The 26,249-nt window shown below is 33.8% G+C and overlaps 1 protein-coding gene across 9 annotated transcripts in view; it reads right to left on the bottom strand.

The window, feature by feature from the left end:
- Positions 1-26,249, bottom strand: part of ECT2 (epithelial cell transforming 2) — a 56,515-nt gene that overhangs the window by 20,168 nt on the left and 10,098 nt on the right. For 7 of the 9 annotated variants that reach the window (XM_043874626.1, XM_043874624.1, XM_043874623.1 and 4 more), the window contains 11 exons: positions 25,912-26,019; positions 24,913-24,986; positions 24,070-24,200; positions 23,814-23,929; positions 23,657-23,719; positions 21,803-22,025; positions 19,259-19,395; positions 13,105-13,224; positions 3,424-3,492; positions 2,174-2,284; positions 1,405-1,501 (listed from right to left, as the gene is read on the bottom strand). In XM_043874626.1, the coding sequence (XP_043730561.1) occupies positions 1,405-1,501; positions 2,174-2,284; positions 3,424-3,492; positions 13,105-13,224; positions 19,259-19,395; positions 21,803-22,025; positions 23,657-23,719; positions 23,814-23,929; positions 24,070-24,200; positions 24,913-24,986; positions 25,912-26,019 (1,249 nt within the window). The remainder of the gene's footprint in view (positions 1-1,404; positions 1,502-2,173; positions 2,285-3,423; positions 3,493-13,104; positions 13,225-19,258; positions 19,396-21,802; positions 22,026-23,656; positions 23,720-23,813; positions 23,930-24,069; positions 24,201-24,912; positions 24,987-25,911; positions 26,020-26,249) is intronic. The other 2 variants (XM_043874629.1, XM_043874632.1) reach the window with 1 other exon arrangement.

Here is a 26,249-nt window from a genome sequence, read left to right as displayed (position 1 = left end):
ATATGTACCAGATTTTCTTTCACTATTTCAATTCCCTTCTAGTAAAGTTTGATGACTCTTAAATTCTTCAAACTCTCTCTCAATTCATGATCCTCAATTAACTAAGAAGTCATTATACATGCTATATTTCATAGTGGGGCCCATGGCTCCATCACAGAGAGCAGCCAGTGTGAAGAGAAGGTTTTGTTTAGTTTATAGGTTCAATGAGGTGCTTAGTCTTTGACTCTTCTTACCCAAGTTGCTTATAATGTTCTACCCAATGGTTCCCTGTCTTCCCCCACCCAACACCTAATCTTTAAAGTGGAATAATAGAAGAAAGGCTAAGAAACCAAGTTCATTTTAGTCATGACAACATTTGATGGATTGCTGTAAGTACTTAATAAAACAATAATGAAGATAAATAAGAAAAGAAATAGCCTATTTTGTAAAGTTAAAAAGGTTGCATATTCATAAATTTTCCTTATAATCTGTAAAATAGAATAGTTTTTAAAGACTGTGGAAATCATTTTATATGCTAGTAATTCTAAACTACATTAGATAACCTCAAAGAGAATAAAAATTGCCAATTTTTGTAGTTACTACCACAATTTATAGTTAAACCAATATATTTCAAAGACAATAATAGATAAAAAGAGTCACAAACTTGGCCTCCTTAAGCCTCCTACACACACTATTGTAGTTAAGGTCTAGAGGCCAAAATGCTTTGTTACACTTATTCCTGTTTTATGCAATTTAGTTCTCATACTTAAATTTAAAAGTATAATATTTAAATTTAAAAATATAAAAACTGACACTGTTCTAAACCTATTCACTACTTTAGTCAGGTAAATAGAAAAGCATATAAATACACCTTTCTTTTCATGCAGGTAAAATTCACAAAAATTAACTCTGCTATAGATGTCCTTTCATTGAAATCTATAATTTAACTTTTAGAATAAATGGATGGATGTTTCAAGAGTTTTCTGCACACTATAAGGAAAAAAAGCATAAGATCAAGCATAAAGAATTTTACTAAGAGTCAGAAAAAGACTAAATAACTTCAGACATCGTAATCATCTCTCATCTTGTGATTTTGTGGGTGAATTTTATGTGGATGTAAACTGTTTGGGAATTAGTGACATACTATGAAATGTAAGAAGACTTTTAGGAGGGAGGCAGAAAGTTCAATACTAGTCAATAAAACTGATTTCACAACAAATAAAGCATTTCTAGGCCAGAGTGAATTTTTGTAGCACCAACTTGGTTATTCAGATTATCCATAAAGATATTTTCTACATAAAAGATACAAACTTTAAAACTGAAACCTAAGAACACTTTGAAAATGATAAATTTTGCCAATTGTTTTAGACGAAACCAATCACATAAAAACATCCAAAATTGTCTGGAAAGAGATCAGACAAGTACCATTTAAAAGTAACACAACGCTGGGTAACCTCTGTACTGGTCGGATGAGAAGTTCAACAAGGCTTTGCCGTCCACATTCTGGCTTAGCTTGGTTTATCTGAAAAGAATTAATTTATTCAAAATTTATTTTGAACATTTTCTGCAAAGATTATTATACATTACATTTATTAGATTACACCTTATCATTTGTGCCCTGATAAGAATGGGAGAAGCAGGGTGGTAGTTGTTCTCTGGCAGATTATTATGGTTCAGTAATTCCCCAAGGCCTAAAATAGCCTCTTGGCAAGCCAAGGATTAACACCTTAAACAGAGTGTGAGTTCCTCTAAGCACTCTTTTACATTTCATTTCAGTTTTTCTTAAATCTACATCATTCAAAAAGAAAAAAATTTTAAAAATATTAATTATGTTGATACCATTTAGATAAACAAAGTAAGCCACCAATAAGAAAATCATTAAAAGCAAAGCAAGATCTCACTGGAAAATTTTTTAAAGTGTTTCAGAACTAGAATATGCATAACTTAAAACACACACACACACACCATTCGTACTCACTCAGCTGCCTCTTGGATCCTGCTTGTGGCATATCAAACCTTGTGATGCTGAACATCACTGCCACTTTCAAGTAAAACTAAACTTAACACATAACATTAAGGTGTCCTGACGTGGATGTACCTTTACTAAAAGATATATCTTTACTATTAAAATGTAATTTTAATAAATTCCTTCAGAAAATAATTCTGATTTTTATTTCAAAGAAATATACATTACCTTCAGAAAAGCATGAAATCTTGGTTTCTGTTTTTCACATTTAATAATAGTTTCCTTGCTCATTTCAAAGAAGTTCACAAAGGGAGGATAGATTTTCACCAAATCTTTGGACTATTAACAAGCAAACAAAAAAACCCAAAACCCATTAATTTGTGATGGCTGTTACCCTTAGTCAATGAAACTTAAAGTTGAATAACCAGTAGTCAAAATCCGACATACCAGATGCAAAAGAAAAGTTCAAAATACATTTCTTCTCAAGGTAAATACAGGAAGTTTATTTCATAGTGAGTTAATTGCTAAAGAAAATGCATCAATTGTTAAACAGAGCCTAAAACCTGAAAAGCAAATAAATACTCAGAAACAAACAAAAGTTGACATACCTTTGTTGAACTTCAATATAAGCTTATTGTATTGATAAACATGACAAAGTTTTAAAACTTCTATTAATTTAGAATACAGTAGCAATTACAGTTGATCTATGAAGAACCCAAGAACATGCCATTATCTTTTGAAGGATCCAAACAACCATTAAAAGATCAACTGTACTGGGCAATTTTGAAGTACAAGGAAAATGTCTTGATAAATTGAGACCAAGAGGTACCAAAAAGATCTGGGACAATAATTTGCATATTTGAAATTCTCAGTCAACCAGAAAGAACATCTAACAGCTATACAGTAAGGACTAAAGTTAGGAGACCTTAGAAATCAAAACTAAATGGGCAAGAATCCAAGGCACTGAAACTTACCTGGTAGGACTGAATCATATACAAAGAGACTGAAGGAAATTTATAAATTCTATTTGTGGTACCTCATTCAAAACTAATATACTTTATTTAATAAACTTAACCTATGTTCTTAGAGAAGAAACAGTTCATTGGAAGGTTTTATGCAGACACAAAGACAGTAAAAAGTACTATCAACTAAGGAAAGGAAAAAACAAAACTCAATTATAGAAAACTTTAAAAAATCATTAATCTACGGCTGCTTATAATGGGCAAATAAGATGATATATGGTAAAATGACTATAACACAACAGTTAGTATTAAAGATGAGCTATCAAGAAAGTGTTGGATTGTATATGGAAGGCATGTTTCAGAAGACAAGAACACTTTCAAAATATTTTACAAACACAATAATGCCTAAGTTTTTAAAAAGTTCTCACATTTAAACAGGTAACTTTCATTCCCTGCCATTTCTTTATGAGATGATACTTTAATCTGAATACTAAAAAAAGAAACAAAATTACTTACATATTTAAGAAAGATATCACCAATGCTTTTGCTCTCATCCCAATTAACAATAAGGTCTTCAAGATCATCCTGAAAAAACACAAAATGAGACAATAAATGATTCTGACAATCACTTTAGCATCTCTTAAAATCTGAATATTCCTTTGAAAAACATACTTTACAGAGTACCTTAATTTGGCATGTATAACGGTAACATTCTCAGTAAGAAATTAACTTTTTGACTACAAGAAAAATATCCTTTGAAAAATAATTTAAGAAAACATAAAGAATGTCAAATCCGTAAGACAGTCTAATTTCCCAGTATGATGTGCAAATGTAATTAATTTATACAGCTGATTGGTTCACTAATTAATTAATTAATTACAGAAAAGCACTTTTGATTTTGGCTGTTGAAGCATCAGCCATTAGAAACTGTAATCTATAATAGAGGTCAGCAAACATTACTTAAAGGGCCAAATGGTAAATATTTCACGTCTTGCAGGCCATATGGTTTTGTCACAAGTCCTCAATTCTGTCTTTGTAGAATAGAACCATAAACAATATATAAATAATTGTGAGTGGCTGTGTATCAATAAAACTCCCTTTATGAAAGTAAGCAAAACTTTACCAAAATGCTAAACTGGCTGGATTTAGTCCATTGATCATAGTCTGCTAATTCCGGAGTGATAAAATTTCTCAATCATCATCCTAAAATATTACTTATTAGTAAAAATTTAGAAGATATTTAAAAGCTTTCTAAGGTAATAAAACCAGATGATAAAATGAGATGGCAAGAAATGACATGCCCTAACTGAAATTCTAAAAGTGACTTTAAAGCAGAAATTAATCAATAAACTTATACAAGAGGTTGTCAAACTGTTACATGCAGATGCTCTCCCAACACATTTTTTTAGTGGGATCCATAAGATGAAACTATTTTCATTACAATATGAAGGCATTATTTGACTCCTTGATTCTCTCATAAGGATACAACAGAGTCATATAGAGGCAACATGATGTGTGATACTGAAAAAGAATGAATTAAGAAGTAGACAGGAAAAACAAGTTTTCAATTAAGCCAGACAAAAAAAAGCAAAACAAATCAACATCACTCTTCACTGTTTCTGTTTTGGAAATTAGTTATTTTTCAAAAAGAACATGTTATTTACGCTACCACATAAGGAGTCATTATTATTAATGTATATTTTAAAAACTGCATGAGTTCAGTTCAGTTCAGTTGAGTCACTCAGTCGTGTCCAACTGTTTGTGACCCCATGGACTGTAGCACACCAGGTCTCCCTGTCCACCACCAATTCCTGGAGCTTGCTCAAACTCATGTCAATCGAGTTGGTGATGTCATCCAAACCATCTCATCCTCTGTCATCCCCTACACTTCCCGCCTTCAATCTTTCCCAGCATTAAAGTCTTTTCAAATGAATCAGTTCTTCCCATCAGGTGGCCAAAGTATTGGAGTTTCAGCTTCAGGATCAGTCCTTCCAATGAACACTCAGGACTGATTTCCTTTAGGATGGACTGGTTGGATCTCCTTGCAGTCCAAGGGCCTCTCAAGAGTCTTCTCCAAAACCACAGTTCAAAAGCATCAATTCTTCAGCACTCAGCTTTCTTTATAGTCCAACTCCTACATCCATACATGACTATTGGAAAAAACATAGCTTTGACTAGATCTTTGTTGGCAAAGTAATGGCTCTGCTTTTTAATATGCTGTCTAGGTTTGTCATAGCTTTTCTTCTAAGGAGCAAGCATCTTTTAATTTTATAGCTGCAATCACCATCTGCAGTGATTTTGGAGCCCAAGAAAATAAAGTCTATCACTGTTTCCATTGTTTCCCATCTAGTTGCCGGAAGTGGTGGGACAGGATACCATGATTTTAGTTTTCTGAATGCTGAGTTTTAAGCCAGCTTTTTTGTTCTCCTCTTTCACTTTCATCAAGAAGCTCTTTCGGTCCTTTTCGCTTTCTGCCATTAGGATGGTGTCATCTGTATACCTGAGATTATTGATATTTCTCCTGGCAATCTTGCTTCCAGCTTGTGCTTCCTCCAGTCCAGCATTTCTCATGATGTACTCTGTATATAAGTTAAATAAACAGGGTGACAATATACAGCCTTGACATACTTGACATACTTCTTCCCAATTTGGAACCAGTCTGCTGTTCCATGTCTGGTTCTAACTGTAGCTTCTTGACCTGCATACAGATTTCTCACGAGGCAGGTCAGGTGGTCTGGTATTCCCATCTCTTTCAGAATTTTCCACAGTTTATTGTGATCCACACAGTCAAAGGCTTTAGCATAGTCAATGAGGCAGATGTTTTTCTGGAACTCTCTTGCTTTTTCAATGATCCAACAGATATTGGCAATTTGATTTCTGCTTCTTCTGCCTTTTTTAAATCCAACTGGAACATATGGAAGTTCTCTGTTCCTGAAGCCTTGCTTTGAAAATTTTGAGCATTACTTTGCTAGCATGTAAAATGAGTACAATTGCGTGGTAGTTTGAACATTCTTTGGCATTGCCTTTCTTTGTGATTGGAATGAAAACTGACCTTTCCAGTCCTGTGGTCACTGCTGAGTTTTCCACATTTGCTGGTATATTGAGTGCAGCACTTTCACAGCATCATCTCTTAGGATTTGAAATAGCTCAACTAGAATTCCATCACCTCCACTAGCTTTGTTCGTAGTGATGCTTCCTAAGGCCCACCTGACTTTGCATTCCAGGATGTCTGGCTCTAGGTGAGTGATCACAGCATCATGGTTATCTGGGTCATGAAGATCTCTTTTGTATAGTTCTTCTGTGTATTCTTGCCACCTCTTCTTAATATTGTATATCCACATATAAAAAGATGATCTTTAAACCTTCACCTTAGCCAAAGATGAACTTGAGATAAGTTATAGATCTAACTGTAAGAGCTAAAAGAAAGCTACTTCTAGAAGAAAACATAGGAGAAAATCTTCAAAATCTTGGGTTAGGCAAAAATTTCTTAGATATAACAGCAAAAGCACATTACATTTAAAAAAATGGATAAACCAGACTTCATCAAAATTAAAAATTTTGGTACTTCCAAAGACACCATTATGGAGAAGGAAATGGCAACCCACTCCAGTGTTCTTGCCTGGAGAATCCCAGGGATGGGGTTGCAGAGAGTCGGACATGACTGAAGTGACTTAGCAGTAGCAGTAGCAGTAAAGTCTACTACTACTTTATTTAGAGGATAGGTGTAAGTGAGAGCAGGAGTGAGTGGGGTAGACACGCCTGTCCCTGCTTTCCTCATCCCATCTGGACCCTTCTTTGCCCTTGAATCTATTCCTCCCTTTCCCCAGCAGTCTATTCATTAACTAGCAAGAGGGCAAATAAGGGATCTTCTAGGATTGATTTTGCTCATTTTTTTGAGGATACCAAGCACCATTTCACCATATTCTGTACCCTTATCTGACAGTCCCTCCCAGAACTGAGTTTTCTTTTCATCCAGGGTCCAGAAGGAAAAATAAAAAACAAATCATATTGTCACGCACCAATAAAAAATAAGCTGTCCAGATGGCAATAAAATCTAATTAGGGAAAAAAAAAAAAAAGACACCATTAAAAAAATGAAATAATCAACAATAGGCTGGGAGGAAATATCTGCAAAACACATAGCTGATAAAGGACTTGTACCAAGAATTTACAGAGAACCCTTACAACTTGGTAAGCCAACACACAACCCAACCAAAAAATGGGCACCAGATCTAAGCACACATTTCACAAAGATAACATACAAATGAAAAAGAAGCAGATGAAAAGACGTTCAACAACATTAATCATTAGGGAAATGCAAATAAAATAATTTTATATCCTAGAATGGTTATAAAAGAAAACATATAAGTACCAGCAAGAATGGATAGAAATTTGAACACTGATACATTACTATTAAGAATATAAAATGATGTGAAAACCTGATAGTTTCTCAAATATTTTAAATGAGGACTGCCAATATAACCCAGCAATTCTACTCCCAAGTATCTATGGAAGAGAATGAAAACACACCCAAACAAGGATTTGCAGACAATGTTCATATCAGCATGATTCATAACTGCCAAAAATTGGAAACAACCTAAATTTCTATCAACTGGTGAATGGATAAAGAAATGCAGCATTTCCTTATAATGGACTATTATCTGGCCACACAAAGGAACAAACTACTAACATGCTAAATCATAGATGAAATTCAAAAATATACTAAGTTAAAGGAGACAGACATAAGACACTACCTATTATATATTTATGTTATACGGGATGTCTAGAAAAGGCAAATTTGTAACACAGAAAGTAGATTAATGGTTGCCTGGACCAGGGCTAAGAATGGGCATGAAGGATCTTAGTGGGGAAGAGGAAGATGTTCTAAAATGTATACGGTGACAGTTGCATGATTTGGTGACTTATTAAAATCACTGAATCATATATTTTAAAAAAGGTTGAGTTTAAATATGTAAAATGTACTTCAATGAAACTGTTAAAAAACTGAGGCATCTTTAAAAGTATTTTTAAACTTTCTGTTTCAATTTCAAAAACAGTTAATACGAATAAATAAAACCCACATAAACACAAGTTCCTCGATCATTTTTTAAGAATGAAAAGGGATCCTGAAACCAAATAATTTAAGAACTATTATCCTATACTCTGGGCTTCCCTTGTGGCTCAGCTGGTTAAGAATCCGCCTGCAGTGCGGGAAACCTGGGTTAGACACCTGGGTTGGGAAGATCCCCTGGGGAAGGGAAAGGCTACCCACTCCAGTATTCTGGCCTGGAGAATTCCATGGACTCAAGAGCCCATGGGTCGCAAAGAGTCGGACAGGACTGAGCGACTTTCACTTCACTTCACTTCACATCCTAAACTCTGCAGATTCAGAAAAGTCAAAAGGGAAAAACTTTACTTTCAGTAGTGTAAAGGTGAACTCAAGCAAGAATAATTAAACAGCCCACAGAGTCAAGAATTAAGATTTAACTATTTAAAATTGCACTTGAAAGAAACAAAAGAATAAAAGTATTATACATAAGGATAATCTTGGAACAATATAATGCAGTGAATTCTGGCACTGACTAGTTAGTTTTAATTACTGGCTCTAGAGCATGTTAAGTTTTGTGCCCTTGGGCAAATTACTTAACCTGTAAGTGCCTCAATTTTCTATTCTGAAAAATAAGTATAGTAATGACTCCTATCTCATAAAGGATTAAATTAGCTAATATTTGTATAGCACTTAGAAGAAACCCTAACAAAGAATAGTGCTCAGTAAGTTACTATTAACTCTCTTTTCCTATGTATTTAATATAAATATGGGAGATATTTGGAAAGCTGTGATGCAAAAGAGAAAAAACCTATAGCTCTGCAAATATAATCTAGTGGTACATTTTTAAAGTGTAAACAATTACAGGATGGCGGTATATAGTTATATGAGACCATTACAATCAGAAAGCAAAATAATCTCTAGGCCACCTGAAAAGGTCTACTGTTTCTGGTTAACCTTTAAATCCTTGAGCCTGTTGATTAAATAAAGATCTCTGCCCTAATCACTTGGTCAGCTCAGAGACTAAGTAATAAAGAAACTAAGGCTTAGAGAGATTAACTTGCTCCAAATCACACAGTTGTGAACCAGTATTCACACTCATGCTCGTCTGACTCCAGATTCCATGTCACTCTACTAGATCTATAACACAGTTATCGCCATTAGAAATGGGGAGTCAGGTGGACAGGTGAGCCCCCAAGAGTATGTCATAGTGCCACCATTTCTTACAATGTTTCTGTGGGAATATGCTTGACTCAGTTTAGTACAGACCCTAGGACATGTCTCCTCCTTGTCCATACACAATTCTACATAGGATGCTCCCAACATTACCTCCTGGCAGTAAGAAAGGAAAATTCTATAGTTCTAAGACATTAAGCATAGAGCTCCCAAAGCCTGTTTAAAAAGTAGAGGAAGTTGTAAACAGATTGGACTAAGAAAGTTAAGCTCTTTCTTTCTTTTCGTCCTTGCTAAGATTTCTTCTATACCATTACCATCTACTTAACACAAGATGGGCTTCTCTTTTACTTAGCTCACTGCACAAGACACCAAATCAGCAGATTCCCAATACAAACCTGTTCCTGAAACAAGTTCAAGGTACCCTGAGACTTAACACTAAATCAGCAAATAACAAAGCATAAACACAGAAAGAAAAGGTCTTCCCTCAACTCCTCTCTTGCTCTTTTGTTTCTTCATAGTTCAATACAAAAGCAGGTATTTGCACATGAAGAACCAAAGCTGATTAGTGCTGAAAAGGAAAAATTCACACACAGAAAAAGATGCTGATAACAATCTCAGACATCCTCATCTTAAGCTAACTATTAGCATGCTGCATGCTGTAAGTTGCAGACAAGTGAAGAATGAGGCTAGAGGTGTACACATGATATTTAAGATGACAAAATAAATTTAACTTCCGGTCCTGATTTGGACATTTAAAAAGTAGCATGACCAATATTCAGCAAATATCTACTGACACAAATCTAATTGTCAGAGAGTGGTTGTAAACACAGTGGGTAAAAAATGATTTTAATCCTTCACAAAACAACCACTCATGATTCAGACACTACTATCCCCATTTTACAGAGAAGAAAACTGAAGCAATTAAAGTTAACTTACTTTGAACCCAAATCTACTTTATTACACAGTCCAAATTTGTAACCACTATGCAATGCTATAAAATACAAATAAATACCAGTGCTTCTCAGGAATACCATACCAATATGATATGAAAAACTGTACAAGTTTAAGCCATATTTACATGATTTACTCATTTATATACTAAGAGAATGTATCTACAGCATGATAATCAAGAAGCAATATAGCATTAATAAATTAGGACATGGAAAGAACCTAAACGTCCATGAATTAATGAATGGATAAAGAAAATGTGGTATATATACAATGAAATATTATTTAGCCATGAAAAAGCCATTATGTCTTCTGTAATAACATGTATAGTCCTGAGGGCATTATGATACATGAGATAAGTCAGAGAAAAATAAGTATATGATCTCACTCATATGTGGAATCAAAAAAAATCCCACAAAAAACACACAGAAAAATCTCATAGTTACAGACTGGCAGTTGCCAGAGACAGGGGAAGGAGAGTGGTTAAGATGGGTAAAGGTGGTCAAAAGGCAAATTTCCAGTTATTTTACTTACTCCAGTCCTGAAGATATAATGTAGAGTATGGTGACTATAAACAATACTATTTTGTATATCTGAAAGTTGCCAAGAAAGTGAAACTAAAAAGTTCTCATCATAAAAAAAAAACTTTGTGTGGTGGTAGATCTTAACTAGACTTATTGTGGTGATCATTTTGCAATACATACCCATATGAATCCATTATTGTTGTATACCTAAAACTAACACAATGCTACATGTTAATTTTATCTCATAAAGAAAGGGGGTTGGGAGCAAGAAAACATAAGGGTTTAGGAGAACAGACTTTGAAGTTAGACAAAGGTGAAAGTGAAGTCATGTCCAACTCTTCGCAACCCCCTGGACTGAGCCCACCAGGCTCCTCCGTCCATGGGAGTCTCCAGGCAAGAATACTGAAGTGGGTTGCCATTTCCTTCTCCAGGGGATCTTTCCGACCCAGGGATCGAACCCAGGGATTGAACCCGGGTCTCCCGCATTGGAGGCAGGCGCTTCAACCTCTGAGCCACCAGGGAAGTTAGAGAAAAAAGGGTTCAAAGTCAATGTCCAGCATTTATTAGATAATTGACTTTAGAAAAATTATTCAATCTCTGTACATAGCAGTTTCACATCTGTAAAATGTAGACAATTATAGTATTAAATTCCTGGTAATGTTCAGTAGATGTGGCAGTACCTGATAAAGGGCAGGCTACATTTAAAAGGAAGAAAAGAAAAAAATGCTATGCAAAAAAAAAGACAAAGAAAATACAGCATAATTTTGGGAGTATTTGGGTTACAGAATTATAGCTATTTTCTACTTTTTCCTTTTCTCCTTTATTTTACAAATATACATTTGACAGCACATATTGGTTTCATGGTAGGAAAAAACCATAGGCTTTAATATTTTAGATGCATGACAAACCTGAAATTAGCTAAAAAACCACTACTACTTGAAATATTGGTAATCCAAGTTTGTAGAAGAAGCTTAAAAAATTGGGTTACACATTAGAAAACTAAAGGGTAACAATCGTTTTCAAAGCTCCAGTGACTCACTAGTGAAGGAAACATAAAAGCAGACACAGATATAGAGTACAAACTAATGGTTACCCTTGGGGAGACAGAACTGGGAAGGGCAATATAACGACAGTGGGGGCAAACAGGGTTATTACGGGATTATATGAAATCATGTATACAAAACTTTTCAAAATTGTAAAGCAATATAGAATTTAAATAACCATTTATTCACTAAAAAAAATTATTAACAACAAAAAAAGGTCCAGTGAATCAGAGAACAAAATTTGCCAAACTGAGATTATGACTCTGTACACATAGCAAGTTTATAACATTTTATATTAGATGGGAACTTGCATGTCCAGAATAGCTAAATGACTGACACCAAGTGATCTACAAATTAGCAATAAAACACCAAGATGAAATCTGCTTGCCATTATACTCTATCTTTATACCTCTCAATGTTTCTCATGAAAAAAAAAAAGGCCATTCCAAGAAGACTTTACTCTTCAAATATTCAGAATCCTAATTGGAAATAGGGATAAACTAGCCTGTGATTCCATAGCTTTTTAATCTTTCAAGAAAAGAAAGACTCCTTCAAACTTACTTGTAAATCTAGAAATAGGTGAAATATGATCAAGGATTTTGAAAAAATACAAAATATAAGCATTGGATAAACTGCATTTTTATTAACTTACATTATCTTTCATATTTTTGTCTACAACATGCACTAAAATCAAAAGTAAGTTAATGTATTTGTTTGAAAACATTCTGTAACTCAGACTGATCATTTTATTGTAACACGGAGTAAACATTAGGGAAAAGATAAATTAGCAATAATACTGTGCCTCAAATAAACCTCACTGACTATGACACTGCCACAAAGCTGTAATAAACATCCAAATGGGTTGTTCTGAGAAGAAAACTGATCAGTTGTGCTCAGGCATCATACATGAAGAGGAAATAAATTTAAGAGTTCATCTAAATCTTTCCCCAAATTACTTTACTATGAGAGATTGATACCTGGAATCCAGTGACCCTTCAACAAAGGAAAATTATTATAATAAAAAGTAGACAGCATTGTCTTTTACAGTTTTGGAAGTTATCTGACTAGATACATAGAGAGAGAGAGAGGAATGAATGAAATGATCTCTAACCCTTTCCAACTTCCATTTTTTAAACAAACAAAAGAAAAACATACAACTCAAGATGAATAGCGGTAAAAAACAAGAAAAATAGTACTAGCAAACACATTATCTTAATAGAAAAGACTTTATAAGGTCGAAATTCTTTATTTTCAAATTAATCAAAGTAAAAAGACAGGCAGCAGCAAAGAAACATTAATAAGGTGCTAGAGCAAAGAGGCAAATGATTCAAAGGAATAAATGAGGGATTAAAAAATTTTAAATACAAATTTTATTTAGCTAACTAGAAGTACATGAAAAATCACAGGAAATATACATAATCTAAAAAGAATTACTACCACGCTAATATATACAAATTTACCTTTATCTTAGTGTGCACATCAAAGATATCTGGAATACTACCAAAAATGGTCTTAATTTCTTCTGGTGCAAGGATAGGCCCACCTCGTTGTCCTTCCTCTTCCAATGGCACTTGAAACAACTAAAGGGTGAAACAAGACTAGATCAGGTAAACTGGAAGAAGAAAAGAGTTTTTTAAAATCTAATACATATACAGCGATAAAGGAGAGATAAGATATTAACAGAAAAGTATTTCTTCCTAACCTAAATTTGAGACCTTTTCTCATAACATTTTCTAGTCTCTTTTATCCTATTTATTTACATATCTGTGTATGTATATATACATAAAATCTTGTAACAAAATATTAATTAGAATCTAGTAAAAGTTTATCACAGTCCTACAAATCATTAAAATTGCTAGTGTGATACAGAGTAATTTCTACTTTTTTAATTCAAGTTACTAAGGAAGAAAGCAATAAGGAATCATACTCTTAATATAGGTAATAAATGTTTTAAACTGATAGCAAAAAAAAAAAAACTTGGTTTAGGGGGAAAAGACTGGATTTGAAGCTAAAAGACCCGTATGTATCCATGCTGCTGCTTCTGTCAATCTTAAAAAAATACTCCTACAACTAGTAAGTAAATTTAGCAAGGTCTTAGGGATACAAGGTCAGCACGCACATGCATGCATGCACACACACATGCATGCAGGCACACTGAAGAAAAAATCATATTTCTATAAACCAGTATTGTACAAACTGAAACCAAAAGTTAAAAAGCAGTTTCATTTACAATAAAAAACCAAAATGCTTAAGTATAAATAGAATAAATCACATACATGATGCTGAAAACTACAGAATGTTGATGAAAGAAATCAAAGAAGACCTAAATAAATTAAGACATATGGTTATGGATTGAAAGGCTCAACATGGTAAAAATGTCAACTGTCCCCTACCCCCGAACTGATATAAGGATTTACCCTAATGCCTATCAAAAATGTCAGGACTTTTCATAGATAAAGAAAATCTGATTCTAAAGATTCATATGGAAGGGCAAAGAGCTTCTTACTATCAAGCTCCAGTATTCAAGATTGCACAACACTGGTGAAGAGAGAAACATTCAAGATCAACAGAACAGAATACAGACACTAGAAACAAACCCATGCAAATTTTTTGATAAAGGTGCAAAAGCATTTAGTGCAGGAAGGCAAGTTGTCCAACACAAGGTACTAAAACACCATCTGCCAAAGGCAAAACAGATGAAACTCGGCCTAAACATAATCTTTATACAAAAATTAACTCAAAAGTAACCACAGACCTAAAGAAAAAAACTCACAACTATGAAATATTGAGAAGAAAACCTAGGAGAAAACCCTGTGACTTAGGCTTATGTAAAGAGCGTTTAAACACGAAATCAAAAGCATGATGTATAAAAGAAAAAAATGATAAATTGGACTTTACCAAAACTAAAAACAACTCAGCAAAAAACTTACAACAAGAAAACATGTTATAGAATAGGAAAAAAATGTCTGCAAATCACATTATCTAACAAAGGACTATATCCAAAATATATAAAGAACTCTCAAAACTCTGGAAAGAAAACAATCCAATTAAAAACAAGTAAAATCTTTAGTCATTTCAATTAAAACAAGATATACAGATATCAAATAAGGACAAAGATGTTCCGTATCACTAGTCTTTTGAAATGTAAATTAAAGCCAGGATGAGATAATACCACACACATGTTTGAATGGCTAAAATAAAAAACACTGATGGCGTAAAGCAATGATGAGGATGTGAGAACTGAAACTTTTACATGTTGCTGGCTGAAGAGCAAAACTGTACAGCCCCTCTGGCAAAAGGCTTGGCGTTTTCTTTTGAAATCAAGCATTACTTACCATATGATCCAGCAGTATCACTCCTAGGTGTTTACCCAAGAGAAATGAAAATTTATGTCCATATAAAACTTGTACACAAATGCCTGTAACAGCTCTATTGATAACCACTCAAAACTGGAAACAACCCAAATTTCCTTTTAATAAGTCAATAGATAAACTGTGGTACATCCATACAGTGGCATACTACTCAGCAAAAGGATCAAACTATTTATACACACAAGTTAGGTAAAACCCAAAGGAACAGGTTGTATACTATGACTCTATTTTATGACATTAAAAAAAAAAATTATAGTAACAAAGAAGAGATTAGTGATTACCAGGAGTTGGAATGAGAAAAAGGTGTGACATAAAGGAACAGTACAGGAGTTTTGGGGGGAGATAGAAATGCTAAATGTATCAAAGAGTCAATTTATGGTATAATTAAAATTCTAAAATATTGACTATTCAAAGTAAAAATAATAATGTATGATTGGGTTAACATATGTAGAAGTAAAATGACTATAGCACAAAGGCCAGGATAGGATTAATGAAAGGAAGGAGGGAGGGAGAGAGAAGAAGAAAAGAACATTGTAAATACTTCATAAAGATTATATATATACTTCATATATATATACACTTCATAAAGATTATATAAATAAATACTCCATAAAGATTATGAATTGTTCTTACAAGTTTACCACCTCTTTCCCCAAAATACATATGTATATTCAGGCCTTCCATTTTTGCAAGTATGGTAAGCACCTACTTGCCGAAAACAAAATAATGAAGTAAGAAAAACCTCTGTCTAAATACATCAATAAGCTGACAAGAAAGTGAGGTACCTTCAGAGGCCAAAATCTAAGTGAAAGTAGAAAGCTGAGTACTAAACCTTTTTCCCAAAGACATTTGCCTAAATCGATGCAAGTTAAGCTTCACCTATAAAAGCCTCAGTGAGAACAGAAGACCCATTCAAAACCTAGATTCCAACATATTAACAACTTCCAGTAAAGTCAGAAGTATGTTTAACCAATGACCCAGAAATTCCAGATTTCTGCCCAGAATATGTTCTCAAGCAGCCATGAGTAAGAATACTCACAGAAGCACTACCAGTAACAGTAAAAACAAACAGCAATGAAAACACCAAAACAAATTCCAATGTCTACTAAAAATAAAAGTTAATTAGGTGGATATAATCATACAGGAAAATGAATTACTGCCACATGCAATGACACAGATATATCTTAAGAACATTTCCATCAAGCGAAAAAAGCAATTTACTAAAAAATATATACTGTTACATTTAGACAGTTTGACTTTCTACATATATATGATAGAACTATAAGGAAAATGGTAAGCACAAAACTCCAGGTAATGGTTATCTATGAGAGAGGGAAAAGAAACGGAATTGGGGAAAAACATAATAGAAGATACAAAGATATCTATAACCATTTATAAGCATTCCTTTATGTAGTCAACATTTCATTAAAAATCCTAAACAAAAATATTCAGGCCATCAAAATACATCAAGATTAAAACTTTTCAGTACTCTTAAGACACAATATCTTAAAATATTTTTAGTGTTAATCCCGCATATAAAATTAGTTAGCTAAAAACTACTGATTCTACCTTTCCAATATATCTCAAAGCTATCCTCTTTTCATTCTCACTGAGACTATCCTAAGAAGTTTAGTTTATTAAAATCTCTAACCAAGAGTGCTGAAATAATCTTCAAATTGATCTCGCCTCCATGATTTCTTTCCCCTTCTTCAATACCTCTTTCAAAGTGAACCAAATGACTTTCTAGAATACAAGTCAAATGTTACCATCTTTCCCTTCCTATCAAAAATTCTCTAACAAATGACCTAGCACACTGTACAAAGGCTTTCCCCAGTCTGGAGTAAGCAATCTTATCTCAACTCTCACTATATTCACACCCTAAACTCTACCCTTAGTTCAGTTCAGTTCAGTAGGTCAGTTGTGTCCAACTCTTTGCAACCCCATGGACTGCAGCATGCCAGGCTTCCCTGTCCATCACCAACTCCCAAAGCTTGCTCAAATTCATGTCCATTGAGTCGGAGATGCCATCCAACCATCTCACCCTCTGCTGTCCCCTTCTCCTCTTGCCTTCAATTTTTCCCAGCATCGGGGTCTTTCCTAATGAGTCAGCTCTTCACGTGGGGTGGCCAAAGTATTGGTGTTTCAGCTCCACCCTACCCTTAACCCACCCTCAACTCAATTCCCCTGGACTATTCTGTAATACTGTGAAGGATTACAGTCTTTTATACTGTTGGAATAATCTCAAATACACTTCCCACCCATATTCTTTGCATGCACTAATCATAATCATGCTTTAAAACTCACTTCAATTTGCATCTTCTGTATGATACTTTTTCAGTGTTCAACCATTGAAAATTCCAGCCCAACACCTTCCCTAAACCGGAAGAGGAGCAAAATTCTCACCACACATATCTCCAAATACCTTAGCTAAACCTCTCTCATGAGGTTCAGAACTTTCTATTTGGTTATAATTAGGTGTGTATGTTTTAACTCCTATTCCAGTCTAAGTTCCTTTAAAAGAGGAATCCTCTTTAACACCTGTCACAACATCTTATATTAATAGGCACCTAAGTATTACAAGGAAAAAAATCAAGAAGTTTCACTTAATTTTGGGGGCTAAGTAAAAATTAAGCTATTCCAAATTCAAATTTTAAAAAAAAATTTGTAGGACACATTAGTCCTACAACAAAGCTTAAAAAGAACACTATAATGAATGTAGCCCACAAATTTTTAAGTAAACTTAGGTGAATTTATACTAAGCACAGTAGTGTGGAAGTTTGTCTACAGTGTAATGTAATAATTACAAGTGCTTTTAAAAAAGAAGTTTTAGTGAATGTAATTGATATGCAAATTACAATTTGAAACTCCAGGGCATTTACCATGGCCTGAAAGGATTTACATTTCTAGGTTATAAATGCTACCAAAGTACATGAACAGTATATGCCAAAGGGATTTTCTGCTACTCAACCACATTTTGGCTGACTATAAAAACTTCAACAAGAAACTCATCTAGGATGGCTTCCCTTGAGGAAGAGCAGAACTGACTTAAAACAAGTTAAGTTTAATATAGCAGAGGGCCTCATAAAACCCTGACTACTACTAAATAAATCAACTGTGAAGAATAAACTTTCCGTGAATACCAAGAAAAAAGTTTTTCATTTCTTATTCATGCATCTTATCAATGGTACAAGCAACTAAAGGTCATTATATTGGACCTTAATGAACAATATTAAGAATTAAAATATTTAAAGGTGCCCAAATAAATCGGTATAAATGTAGATGAACATAAAAAACTATTTGCTTATAAAATAATAATTGTATTGCTTATTCAGTTGTCAATTTCTGCATGAAATTACTTCATATTAAACACTTAAAATGACAAAAAAAAAAGAATTAAAATAGAATTAAAAATTAAACCCAAATAAGAAACTCCCTATCATTTTCTATTCAAAGTTAAGCTAGGTGGTATCAACTTTATTTTCCTGACAAACTATCTCCTTCATTACTACAAACAAATTTATTCCTTCTTTCTACAGATTCCAAAATAATATCCTATTATTATGCTTTTCAGAACCTTGAATTTTGATTTATTCCTTAATATCTTTCTTGATCTCATCCTACTAGGATTCCTTAGAATTGTTTTTCTTCAGAAATAACTTCATAGTACATTTTAATAATAATAAGCAATGAGTCAACATTTGACTACTGCAAAATTTTAGAAAAACAACACATTAAAGGATAACTTAAAAAAAATTACTATGGCAGAAACCAACACAATATAGCAAAGCAATCAACCTCCAACTAAAAATGAACTTAAAAAAATGAAAATTTACTGACAAACATGTTGTTATGCTTCACTGCTAATTGTTTTTCCATATGTAAACAGTACTAAATAAGGCAATGACTCTGGGATACACACTATCATAAAAAGCTACCACTTCCAAATGTAAATGCAGTATCCTGACACTGAAGCTGCAAAATTCTGAATTAAATTCAGTCTCCTCTAAGACCGTCTATTGAGGATCTTTCTCTTTTTAAAGTCACTATTAAAAAAAAAAAAGCTATTTCTGCATGAAAAAAAAAGCTACTCTTACACGGCATTTCCCTAACAGCAGTTTCTGTCATAGATTTTCAATATCTATGTTTAAATTCTATGCTTATGCAATTATCTTATAAAAAATAACACATTTTTTTGTTTTTACTTATTAACGCTGGAACAGAGATCATTCTTCCAAATTCTTACCTGAATAATTGTGGCCAATATGTTTACATAATTACTTTCAGTCTGATAGAGCTCTTTTGCAACTTGCCACCTGGCTGACTGCTTTGAAGGAATTGGAGTGGAATTCTTAGAAGACTTAGTACAAGACTTTGGTGTTTCTAAAAGGAAAAAGGAGGAAAGATTTAAAATGGAAGCCAGATATAAGTACCAAACACTGTACAGATTTAACAAAAAAAAGAGAGAGAGAGAGGGGTATCTACTCTTATAAATATACCACCATATATATTTTCATTAAAGTAAAGTTTCATCCTAGAATATGGCCAGAAAAAAATAATGGTCATGTACTCTTCAAAAACATCAAGATCATTAAAAAACAAAGAAATATCGAAAAGAAGAACTGTTCCAGATAAAAAGAGACTAAAGAAAGATAACACAATCTATAATCCTGGATTGAATCCTAACTCAGAAAAACCTTTTTGCTTTTGCCAAATAGCATAGTAGGACATTAGTGGAACAACTAGTAAAATCTGAAGGTCTATAGAGTAGATCAGTGTTAAATGTTAATTTCCTAATTACAATTAACCTAATGAGACTCACTCCTCCATATTCAAAGCAAACTGACTGACTTACTATTCCCTAAAAGCTCATTCTGTATGCTGTGTTACAAGTATTCTTGCTCCTCTTGTAATAAATCTCAAATCCAACTCAGTTTTCTACATCTATTTTAAATTGACTTTTAATTTCTTCCATGAATATTTAGTGACTACCTATTCTACACTAAGGGCTTGCCTGGTGGCTCAGTGGTAAAGAACCCAGTTGCCAAAGCAGGAGATTCAGGTTTGATCCCTGGGTTGAGAAGATGCCCTAGAGAGGGAAATGGCAACCCACTGCAGTATTCTTGCCTAGGAGGTCCCAGGGACAGAGGAACCTGGTGGGCTATAGTACATGGGGTCCCAAAAGAGTCAGACATGACTTTGGGACTAAACCACAACTCTATTCCAGGCACTGGGAATAAAGCAGAGAAGATAGACAAGGTACTTATTCTCTTCAAGTTTACATTCTGGTGAAGAGAATAAAACAATAACGGAGTAAACAAACAACTTCTAACAGTGGTAACTACTACTGAAGACGACAGCCCGGGGTCAGGGTGGTAGGAAGGAGTAGTGGGACAGGGCCTTACCTTTACAGAGAACCCAATAAGATTTCTTTAAAATAGGGAGAGCAAGTATAAAGTTCCTGAGGTATGGTTTTAACAGTAGAAAAATCTAAAGAATAACAGACACTGTGACTGATACCCAGAGAGTATTAGTGGAGGACAATAGCACATGACCTTAGAAGTAACTGAGGAAGGATGACCTAGGAACCTGAAAGCTATGGTAATACAAAGCTACTGTCTTTGTGCAGAGAACAGCATGAACTAATTTACATGTTTTTAGAGACCTCTCTAAGTGCTAAATGTAGAAAGGCAAACATAAATATAGGGAGACCATCTAAAGGACCACTGCAATTATCTAAGAGACCATTTATATAGAAAAGGTTGATAAAGGAAGGGTAACAAAGGAATAGAGGTTGAATCAAGATTTCTAATGTGATTATGTGAAGAACAGGTTGTGTATTAGACATGAACAAGGAGGTGTGAAGAATACAGTTGAAGAGGAAAAACCTCAAATTTGGACATCATCAGCTATAGAAAGAAAAGCCATAGAATTAAATGAGATCATTTAGGAAGAATTCAATGGAAAATAAATGACTCAGGAATAACATTCCACATTTAGAGTTGGAAAGATAAGTTAGGCCAAGGAGAAAGAGAAATGAATGATATACAAAAGCCAAAATTAAAAAATGTCTCCAGGAAGGAGTAGCTGCTTATGTGCTCAATGCTGTTGACTGTACAAACTGTCAGCCCCCTCCCAGCAAGAGCACTGAAATTCAATTGGAATGAACTGAAAAGACAGTAAAAAGAAAGGAAATGAAACAATGGATGAAGATAAATCCTTCAACAGTAGTTACATGAAAGGGAAGAGAGAAACAGGATAGTCAGTGGAGAGTATTACGAAGTCAAGGAAAGGTTTTGATTATTTCATAAATTAGAAAACAACATATTTGTGTGCAGACTGAAAAAAAAAAACCAGAGGGAAAAAACTGAAGATCAAGATAAAAGAACTAATTATATGTGGCTTCCTGTATCAGCTGATACAGGAAGTAAGTTCACCTTCTTCTGACTTCATTGTACCTATTTTCTCCATTATTCATGTGACATCTGTGATTCTTTGTGTTAACAATCTGCTCTCTGAACATCTCTACCACTTTCTAGCTGTGTGACTCTAGACAAGTTTTACTTCTCTAATCTCAGTATAGTCATCTGTAAAACAGGGGCAATAAAATTTATCTTATAAACACACAAAACATATAAACACTTAGTATATAGCAAGCAATTGTTAAATCTAAGCATTTTCATCTGCCTTTTATCCTCAGAACAAAGGCCAGTCACTATAGTATGGATTTATCTACATTCTAATACTTATTCTATTCCACTAAATTTAAAGATTTAAAAATGTGAATTACCTCCGTAGTTAATGCTAGATTCTGGTGTGTTGGAGATATCTAGGAGTGACCCTATAGAAAGGGAATGTTCAGCTGATGGGCGCTTACGGGGAGGGAAAGGTGACAAGTCTGCCTCTCTTGAAAGCTGAGCAAGTGTCTCTTTTAAACGACGTCTTTTGCGATTGCTGTTTGGGGTATTTAGAGAAAGCAGTGACACTGATTTCTTGAGCTCAGGTGTATTAGCCTGTAATCAAAAGCACAAAAGCTCAATTTTACTTCTGTGGTTCTTTACTGAGACAAGAACAAAATAAAAACACACTTAGGAATCTGACAAAATCTGGGTTTTGCACAATAATTTTACAACTACACATTTTTCCACATAATTCGGCTGTTTCATAAAACATAATGATCAAAGGACTATTGTGATTGTCTAACCACTAACACCTAATTCTTTTCCTCCACAGTAGTATTACCATTACATAATTGCCTATAAGCTTGTTTACAATCTACTCTCCATCAGACCATAAATTCCGGGAAGGCAGGGACCATTCATTCATAGTTTGTTCACTGCATCTCTGGCATTTAGCACAATGCCTGGATACAATGCTCTTCAATATTTCTCAAATATCACTTGACTTTTTTTTTTTTAACTGTACTGTCTTTAAAAATGCATCGACGATGCTCCACGAGGGCTTTCACTAATTGAGGTGAGCAGGGGCTACTCTGAGCTACAGTGCTGGGGCTTCTCACTGCAGTGGCTTCTCTTGTTGCAGAGCATGGGCTCTAGGCTTGTGGGATTCAGTAGTTGTAGTACATGAGCTTAGCTCTCCCACAGCATGTGGAATCTTTCCGGACCAGGGATCAAATCCATGTTCCCTGCATTGGCAGGCGGGTTCTTAAGCACTGGACCGCCAGGGAAGTCCTACCACTAGATTTTTTTCAGAATTCTCTCTTGCAACCTGAGGCATATTTTTTAAACTTTATGCTCAGAAACTTACATGGAGAATAAGCGCCCAAAGAGAACACAACAGAGTACATATTTAGATTTTATAGAAACATAATAAATGCATATTTCACCTTCAACATTCCATTCAAAATTATTAAATCCTAAACTGAAGTAAATTTTCCCTTGAAGCCTGCTTCTATATCTTTCTGTCACATTCTGGTGAACAACACTGTTTTCACCAAGATCCAGCAATAAAGGCTGGATTTTCCTTGCCTATAATTCCTTCTACTACAGTCATTTTTTTAATGACATCTCTCCCCATTCTTCAGTTACTCCAATACTTACAGAACAAATCAAAATGCTTTAACATATTAAAAACTTGATTCTGCCTATTTAGTCAGATTTATCTGTTGGCCTTCTTTCCCCCCCTTTTCTGAAGCCATACTTTTAATGTACTTTTAAGCTTTCACATCCTCTCCCACAGGCTGTCTAACATGAATGTCCTTACTAAGTTAGCCAAGGAAGATGACTCAGCATTTATTTGCTCTTTTCAATCCTGCCTGAGTCTCTGAGTTAGCTAGTAGTTAGAATACATACATTGCTCAATTATGGCACATTTCATTCTGTACTGTAATTGTATGCACATCTCTCTTTCCTTTAAGGTTCTAAGTTTTTGAAGATAGGGATGTTATGGTTTATAATGGGATCACCAAGAATTAGCACAGAATGACAGATTAAAATAAGATCCAATACATGGTCTACATAGACTATCCCTCAATATCCAACTGTTTAATTATTCTGACATTCCCAAACATGACAAAAAAACATGATCTATGTGCTAATTATCCTAGGTTCTTTTGGAATAAAAAAGTGTCATCTTCATACAATCAAGCTCACAGAACAAATGAAAAAAGGGACAAACAGCATACCTTTTCATATAAATACATAGTTTCTCCAGCTCGGGCATCCATTTGAATGCTTCCCCAGAACCACTAGTGGAAAGAACACTTTAATTAAGAATTTATCTCATCAGAAAAGCTATTACTAATATTTTTTAAAAACCACTCTTATTTTACAATTACTTGCCTCTTGTTTCACAACATAAAGTTTCTTTGAAGGTTCAAATGGAAGTTCTTTTACTATATTCTCTTCAACTATAAGGTGAGTGCATCTTTCATCTCCAACTGGTAAACAGTTTCCTCCTAAAGAGGAAAGCATACAAGCTACATAAGACCAACTGTTTATCCCCAGGCCCAAATTTTTCAGAGACATATTCTCAAGGAAGTGATTAGCAAGAGTAGGGAATAAAATATGTTAGCTTTTAAATTATGCTGAATACTACCTTGCATTTTAGTCATTTCTTCCATATTGGTTTTCTCTTCATCCGAAAAACCCAGGAAACTTAAAATGCAATCTTGAAATGGAGGAACTTTAAATTCATTTCTAAAGTCATCAACTGATGCACAGAAGTCCCTAAAAACAAAGTACACTCTCCTAAAACCAGCTTAACTAAAATTCAATATAAGTAAAGCAGATCAATTTATAAATCTACAGTAACTTGCAAGGTTTTAGCATAATCCATTTATTGAAAATATTTTACATTAGGTCCTGAAATGTTCATAAAAACTACAGTTAAAAAAAAACTGATGTGTCCTCAGTCATCCCAGAAATAACTTCCCACACAGTTTAATCAGAGCTAATTGTTACAAGATGCAAATATCTACTCTGTACATGAAATTGTATATGTATTCCAGGGGTTCTATAGTTTCATAAAATCTTAAGTAATAATCAAGTACAAGAGCAAGGAATTATGAGACTAGAAAGCTTAACAAGGTTATGAAAGGCAATTACCACTTAAAATGTAACCAGACAAATGTAAGAAAAAATATAGCACAACCCAAACATCCAGATTCAGTAAGCTATTACTTAATAATTTTAGAATGTTTTTATTGGTTATTAAATTATTTTATAAAGTTCAAAGATATCATAGATATCTTTCCATTTTCAATAATTATAATAATAATAATAATAATGATAAACTTTGTTCTTCCTATACTTTATTCCCTAAGCTTCACAAAGACTGAATTAACTTTTCATATATTAATTTATGAATTTTGGGCACATGGGTTTCCTAATGACATGTGATTGATTCACATAATTAACAACTGAATTTCTAAATACTTACTGTTCATTCCGCCTTTCCCAAGCTTTATAAATCCATTCTGGTTTCATAATTGGAGTACCTAGGCTCACAGCTACCTAAAAACATAAACATTAATTATGATGAATTTTTACCTTAAATAACGCATTCCTATAAGATATAAACAATTATAATTACATTCTTAGATCACTGCCCATCTGCTTTGTAACAAAATATAAAGAAAAATTAAAGAAAAAACTATATTTCCATCATACAATTTAGGTTAAAATAACTTCCAAAACAAGTTCCACAAGGTCCAAGCTGTTTCATTTTATTTTAAATAAATACATCTCCCAAGTTGATTCAGTTCATTTTTATTACATTTCTATTTCCCTGTTTACTTTCTTAGACGTATAAACCCCCATGATAGCACTAAGAGTTTAAGAGAAAATATCTGATTAGTTCACAAAATCTTAGATATGAATTCTAAGTATACCTCCCAGGAATTCAACATTACCCTAAACTTACCATTTGCTACATATATACACTGATGGAGGGTGACAACAAAGTTATAAACTCTTCAAGTGCAATCTTGAACTAAGACTTTAATCCCAATCAAAGTATTTTCTCCTGTTCTATAATTTTCACAAGTTAAATCTTGGAACCGTTTTATAAGAACAAAGTTTTGCTCTTAGATAAGAAAGAAATACCTGCCCTCATCACCTTCTGACCCCCTTACTCACCAACACTCATAGTAATTCTTTCCTAATATTACTCATCTGCCTCCTAAAATGTTATTCACTTACCAACCTCCACTATCCTAATCATCTTTCAAGACCTAACTCAAGCTCCACTGCCTATTTCAAACCTCAGAGGCCACACTTCTATGATTTAAAATTTTTTACTAAACACACATATAGCAAAAATTGAATTTCTGATCCTCAATAAATTGTGAGAGAAATAGACAAAATGAGAACATTATCATTATATCCACTACCAAACAGTGCTATATTGAAATACACAAAAATACTAAAATTTACATACCCTGAATTTTTCTCCTTGTGTACAATTTGCCACCAAATGTGTAACTTTCGAATTAAAGTCTTTTCGAATAACTCCACCCATGTGATGAACCAATGTCACCAATCTGACCTCAAAAGAAAAAGTAAACACTGGTTTTTTTGATTAATATGAACAAAATTTTAAACTATGTTTATAGTGCATTTAGCATATACTGATTTCTATTTATAAGGTACATAAAAGAATTTTTATAAAGTTTATGTTAAAAATTAAAGATTCATTTGCCTTATTGGCATAGGCAAAAATCATACAGAGAGATAAGTTAGTTAAGATGAACATACAAAACTAAGTTAATTAAAGAC

Source organism: Cervus elaphus, chromosome 19 (assembly GCF_910594005.1).
Source record: "Cervus elaphus chromosome 19, mCerEla1.1, whole genome shotgun sequence".
NCBI lineage: Eukaryota > Metazoa > Chordata > Mammalia > Artiodactyla > Cervidae > Cervus > Cervus elaphus.
This window is presented reverse-complemented; position numbering and strand designations above follow the sequence as displayed.